Source organism: Ciona intestinalis, chromosome 12 (assembly GCF_000224145.3).
Source record: "Ciona intestinalis chromosome 12, KH, whole genome shotgun sequence".
NCBI lineage: Eukaryota > Metazoa > Chordata > Ascidiacea > Phlebobranchia > Cionidae > Ciona > Ciona intestinalis.
In genome coordinates, this window is record NC_020177.2 from 2,879,780 (window position 1) to 2,886,227 (window position 6,448).

A 6,448-nucleotide genomic window follows, 5' to 3' on the forward strand; every position below is an offset into this window, starting at 1 on the left:
TTACAATTGGTGCATACACTCCCCTTTATATAAGGCGTAATTAAAATGCCATTAAAAATCCAGTAAAAATTTCGCGCGGATAAGATGCCTAATTGCTCGTTAATGATTATAGACCAGACATGCAATATTAATTAATTGACAAACCAAATGTGCGCAAACTTTGTGCATGTAAACGATGTAATTAGAACTGCCCGAATATAGTTTGTATACAAGTTACCACCAAATGAAAGTAACTTGTCGGATCCTGGCGTTAGGGGGGAAAATGATATTTGTTTTTATAACACGGGTGTTCCTGCTTCAGCACCTCGTTCCAGCTTACGAGTTATGTGACTTTGTGGGTAATTGTTTTTTTTTTTATATACAGTAGAGTGGGAAAGATGGGACACCTATATTTCATTCTTTTGTCACATTTGTTAGTAAACAAAGATCATACAAATATTTATAAAACCGTATCCTCACAGCTCCTATATAGACTGTTGTTAATTGTTTAAAACACGATCAGATTATTGGGATATTATGTGCTAAAGGTGTCCCGTCTTTCCCCACACTACTATATATTGCATGGCTAACAGTTTAGGCAACCCATTAAGTGACCACTGATGGGTTGGAGCAATTGCTGTTATAAGTGTCTTGCCTAAGGAAACCATAATAAGTAAATAATTTAAAACAAAAAAAGGGCGGCTACCAGGCTTCTTTCTTCCAATTATATGTAAATGTGTTTTTACCCATAAGCGGGTTTTAACGACTGTCGTTTTGTCGGTAAATATATTGTCTTTTCGTGTTAAATATTTTTCCATCTTCGCTTGCGTAATCAAAGAGACGAATAAAGTTATTACAAAACTTTTAAAATAACAAAGCTGCAGAAAATACGTAAAATTAGTAGTACTATTACTGAAAAACAAAAACTCTTATATTAAAAATAACTTTTTAACGTCTTTATATTAAGCATATGACGTGACACGCCCGCCGTTCTCACGAATAAAATTGATAACACAACAGCTAAACACGATGGAGATAAGCAGCAAACCACCGACGACAAGTCCGGACATGCCCACCATGTCACCTCTTGTTGAGAAGGATTGCCACAATGTTTTTGCACACCCGTTGAGGTGAATGTTCTTGATGTTATCCCCGAAAGTAGACAAGCCACAATTAGGCGTTGGGTTCACGCAACAGCTGTCGGGCACCGGATGCGTGTGTCTCTCTATACCACTTCGAAAAAGACACAAAAACAAAGCATTAATGTTAAAACGGTTAAGATGATGTACAGTATAGGGTGAGGGAAGATGGAACGCTATTTAACTCTATTTTCTCGTCCCATTTAGTAGTAAATAAAGAACATTCAAATAATAATAAAACTTTATTCTCGCGACTCAAATAGACCGTTGTTAATTGTTTAAAACACGATCAGGATATTTAGTTATTATGTGCTAAAGGTGTCTCATCTTCCCCCACCGTACTATATGTTACATTCTCTTTTCTCGTCCTATACTTGGTAACTAATATTATTTTAAATATTTAGGAAATTTTATAACTATAACCTAGGGACTCAAAAAATAGCGTTGGTAATTGTTAAAAACACGATCAAAAAAAATATGGGCCAACGGCATCCATCTTGTCCCATAAAACTGTTAACAAATGCTGATTTTTTTAGCAACGCTTACGCGGCATCTGCCCTCTCATGAGCGGCCTGTGTCCACTGCAAGTTACTCTGCCAGTCCATGTAAGTATCCACGCCACAACATTGTAGTTGTGTCTGCACCAGGTTAAAAACTTTTGAGCTTTTATGGTGAGTATGTAGAAAATCTACAGAGAAAAATTTTTCGTTTGCGTAAAACGAAAACAAATTGGACCAACCCAGTGGTCACTAATGGGTTGCCTAAATTAAACTGTCCGCTACAAAAAAACAATTATCCACAAAGTTACGCCTACGTAGTAAGCAAAGTACAATAATTCAATTAAGGTGTAGCTTTTGAGTCAATAAATACTTAAATGTAACATGTTTATTCTCATGCGGCGAGGCAAGATGGTCGTTATAATACCGTTGTCTAAATTGCACCCCTATGCTCGCTTATGAGTTACCACGTTTATAACTTAGTGGGTTAAATTGTTTTTTCTGCATGGCTGACAATTTGGACGACCCAAATATAGTGACCATTGGGTTGAAGCAATGACCGTAAAGGTCCAAGTGACACATGCCTCAATGGTAACAGTATGAACGTTTCTGAACCTTTCCCTGCTGGCCTAATGCGCGCGGAACAGCGAACTAATGAGTTGTCAGCAAATATGTCAGCCATTATATTTTTGTTGATAGTTATCCAAACTTAAAAATAGTGATCTTTTAGTGCTTCAGCGTTTTTCCCAAGGGAATTGGTTATATGCCTTATAATCTTTGTAGCGCTGTACTGTGTCGCGAACTCGCTTTTTTTAAATGCAGGTCACTGCACTAGCCATTTAAATACGGCGCTAAGCTTATACTGACATGCCGTTTAGATAGGCATGATCGAGCGATAGCATTTAACTCAACTTACTCAGCATGGCGACATGCAGAGCCATTCGAAGCGATGATTTAAAGCAGAAAGCCAAGACTGCAATTACCACTAACACCAGTAATATGATGACAAGAGACACTTTGTAAACCTGAAAAAATATAAATTTACAGTTTATTCTTTTTACAGTGACATTGGTATATCAAAACATTTAACAAGATATATATAGTACTGAGGGAAAAGATTTTTTTACACATGATATTCAAATATCCCAATTGTGTTTTAAACAAATAACGAAAGTCTATATGGGAGTCGTGATAATACGGTTGTTCAATTCTTGGAATGTTCTTTTTTTACCACTAAATAGGACGAGAAAGTTGAATAAAATAGTGTCCCATTTCCCCCCACCCTACTATATTGTGAAAGCAAATTCAAATTTCACACGGCCTAATGCAATAATATTTTCTAACGTTAATAGATTTTGTTACCTTCAAAAGCCAAACTTTTTCAGTATAGGCTCCACAACAGCCACAAAGTGAAATTATAAAAATGACAGCACCGAAACCGATAAATATTAGCGGCGCGCTGTTGAGAAAATCCGCAGCGACTTTTATGTTACCTGTAAACAACATGAATGTGGACTTATAATTATGTAAGTTATTTACAAAAGCCAAAATTTTCGCAACTAAATGGCACAGAATTTTTTTCGTAACTTATTTCGTCCAAATTTGCTATTATTTAAACGTTATTATATTAATTTTAGATACTCGGATATTTAGCTAATGAATGCGAAAACACACTTATAAAAATTAACACTGTACCTATATTTAGAACAAAAATACCGAGTTACCCAATAATTAAAACCGCGTCTGCTTGCTTAGCAAATGACGTCACCACTTAATTTTCCCTCCCCGAGGCCATAAATAGGATTTTCAATTCGACAAAAAGTTTCCTTATAACTTAGATAGATTCAGTATAGTTTCTGGCGCTGTATTTAAATTTGTCGTAACCACAGTCTTATATTAAAATTTTTGTTTCGTATTTATGTGTCCTGAAAACTGGTAATTTGAATTTTACTGAAATACCTGCAAAATTTGGTTATTATACTAGCTTGTTTATTCATACAAGCAGACTTGTTTAAATACTGCCAGAGAACAAAGTCCCTTTAGTGCGGAAATACGTGTAAAATATATGCTAAATATTAATTCTACTCTACGAGTCTGTATTTAATATGCTACATTGAGTTTGTGTACGCTTTACTTTACTAACATACCATTTAAAACACTACCAAAATGTACTTTTGTACTATAACTCACCGACAGCTAGATATTTTAAATAGCTTCCCAGATTTACGGTGATTACGATTCCACCAGCAATGAAAACCAAACCAGCAAGAAGAGACAGACTGTTTAGAACAATTAAACACCTCTTGGCGGAATTTTCACAACAGCCCATTTCCCTTCCCGTCTTATTGCGCATATTCTAAAGGAATTATATTATATTTGCGTTAATATTGAGCATTTAAAACTAATCTTTATTCTAATCTAAGTTCTGCAACTGAAAGTATCTAAATGACATTTGAAATTTGTCCTTATTATATAAAATGAAAAGGTCATAGACTGCATTATTTCTAAATAATGGGTCAAGAAATGTGCAGAAATATCTCAAAATTAAAAAGTGACTGTATTTTTTGAGAAGGGTTCCTAAACGTTTTAACAACATACAATATTTCGGTTTTGCAAGTAACGAAAATGCAGTTATACCGACAAATATTTTTTACTTTATATGTGTTAAAACTTAATAGATTCTCGGTGTCAAAAAGATATAGGTCAAACGATGTCACTCAATTTTCGAACTGGTCAAAATAATTACGAAAGTAAACATATAACACTTGTCGCGGACTAGAGACACGATATATATTTAACCATTTAACGACATTTAATGAAATTGGACGCGACCAACAGGCCATAAAAACTATTTATATACAAAAATCACGGAGCTATGCAGTACTCGTAAATATTAGAAGAAGATTACTTGTATTTATGTTTTGGTATATTTGCTGCTTAATTTATGACACGTCATTTTGAACACACCTACGTCAGTTTATTAGTGCATAAAAAGGCCCAGTTATAAATTGAAATGGATGGAAATTTCAGACGCGCAGAAAAGACGAAGAAGCAAAAGTGAAAACATGCTTAACGTCATGAAATTTCCGTTAGCATTTTTTCGCAGAACCAATCTTAAAAAATACATCGATACAGTATAAATAACAGTTCTAGTAGAGCTGTTAACAGTCAATTACAGCTTTTAATCGTGATCTTGTACAAGAAAGAACGTAGTCAGTACGTGGTCCGTGAAAGCCAAGTGAAAATTATAGCACAAGTACAATATTATTCCGTTTTAGACAGCGTTTGGGATGACAAGACCGTGCCGCCATGCCGTACTCGTTATTTACTTTATAGCAGTGGGGTTTCGCTGGACAGTTCAGTCTGCTCCAAATCGTGAAGTTTTACGAAGAAATACAGCTCCAGAGATTGACACTGCCCGGCTGTACTGTCCGAATCAGCAAAATTCGAATACAATGCAGGCTGATGAAACAACAGAAGCGTCCGGAGAACAAGATACATTTGAAATGAGATACTTACCACAAAATGAACTGCCTATTAACAGTACAGAGACTGCCTTGAATATGAACGACATTGTGCACCATAGTGCTGAAAATCTGCTTAAAATTTTGCTCAATGTAAGCATGGCCTGTGCTGAAGTCAGCCGCGTTTACAGCATCGGAAATTCAGTAACCGGTACACCGTTGTGGGTGATTGAATTTTCGAATAACCCTGGAGTGCACGAAACAGGAGAGCCAGAGTTCAGATACGTAGCGAATATGCACGGAAACGAGGTAAGAAAGCGTCGAAACAGTAGCTGTAGGATATAATATTTCTATACAAATTACCTAAAGTTACGTGTATGGGTTTACTCATTGTAGCCTATACTGTTTTATAGAGAGTTTGTTTAGTATTTATGTAGGGTAAGATGTGTCTCATATTTCCTAATCGTGCTATTAGAAATTGATAAGCTCCTTTAAAATCGTGTATGAATATGATTATGGATTTTTTTTAAATTAAAAAATGGAACAACAAAATAAAATAAAAACATGAACCATCTTACCCCAGCACCCTACTACATTATAAGTATATATATATATAGTAGCTTCTGCTATAAAAAGCAGTACACATCTATGTAAAGCTTTGATGGCTTTAATATCCGGTAGCCTATATATTTAGATTAGAATATTAATAGCGAATTTCGTTTAGGTCACGGGACGAGCATTGACGCTTCGCTTTGCTAAAGAATTGTGTCACGGATATTTAAACGGAGACGTCCGAATTCAAAATATCATCCGCTCAACACGTATTCACATCATGCCATCAATGAACCCGGATGGGTTCGCTATTTCTAATCAGAATCAAGCCTCTGGAGTAGGGAGGTTTAACCACAATGGTGTAGACTTGAATAGAGATTTCCCGGACCTCAGCGCCACTATACCGCCGTATTCGGCGCATTCGACAGGGATTAAAAAGAATTCTGAAGGCATCGCCCGAGCAACTTTTGAGGAAGATATTTCCACGAATTGGGGTTGGACTGGCAAGTGTAATTTGAGGAAGTCAAGTGAATTAGACAAGCCGATGCAAAGAGAAACTAAGGTGCGCAACATTATAACAAACAGGCTACCCGAAATGTTTTGTAGAATGGGGAAAGATGGGACATTTTATTCTCTTTTTCGTCCCATTTGGTAGTATGCAACGAATATTTCCATCACGACATATACGATTTAGGTGCTAACGGTGTATCCATCTTACCCCACAGTATTGTTAAAGTGTGGGGAAAGACGAAACACCGTCGGCACATAATATTTAAATAACCTGATCGTGTTTTAAATAATTGACAACGGTCTATAT

The 6,448-nt window shown here is 36.0% G+C and overlaps 2 protein-coding genes across 2 annotated transcripts in view; one reads left to right on the forward strand and one right to left on the reverse strand.

Annotated features, from left to right (window-relative positions):
- Positions 1–558: 558 nt before the first annotated feature.
- LOC100176136 (CD63 antigen-like) lies at positions 559–4,518 on the reverse strand. Its single transcript, XM_002123516.5, has 5 exons — positions 3,806–4,518; positions 2,978–3,108; positions 2,532–2,640; positions 1,665–1,806; positions 559–1,212 (listed from the first exon to the last, which is right to left on the reverse strand). Exons 1-5 carry the CDS (start codon positions 3,966–3,968, stop codon positions 942–944), a joined length of 816 nt encoding a protein of 271 aa, XP_002123552.1. The 5' UTR covers positions 3,969–4,518; the 3' UTR covers positions 559–941.
- A 179-nt stretch (positions 4,519–4,697) lies between these two features.
- LOC101242516 (carboxypeptidase N catalytic chain-like) overlaps positions 4,698–6,448 on the forward strand; it is a 3,457-nt gene continuing 1,706 nt past the window's right edge. The window contains exons 1-2 of the mRNA XM_009862270.2: positions 4,698–5,388; positions 5,804–6,193. Of these exons, the coding sequence (XP_009860572.2) occupies positions 4,906–5,388; positions 5,804–6,193 (873 nt within the window). The 5' untranslated portion in view covers positions 4,698–4,905. The remainder of the gene's footprint in view (positions 5,389–5,803; positions 6,194–6,448) is intronic.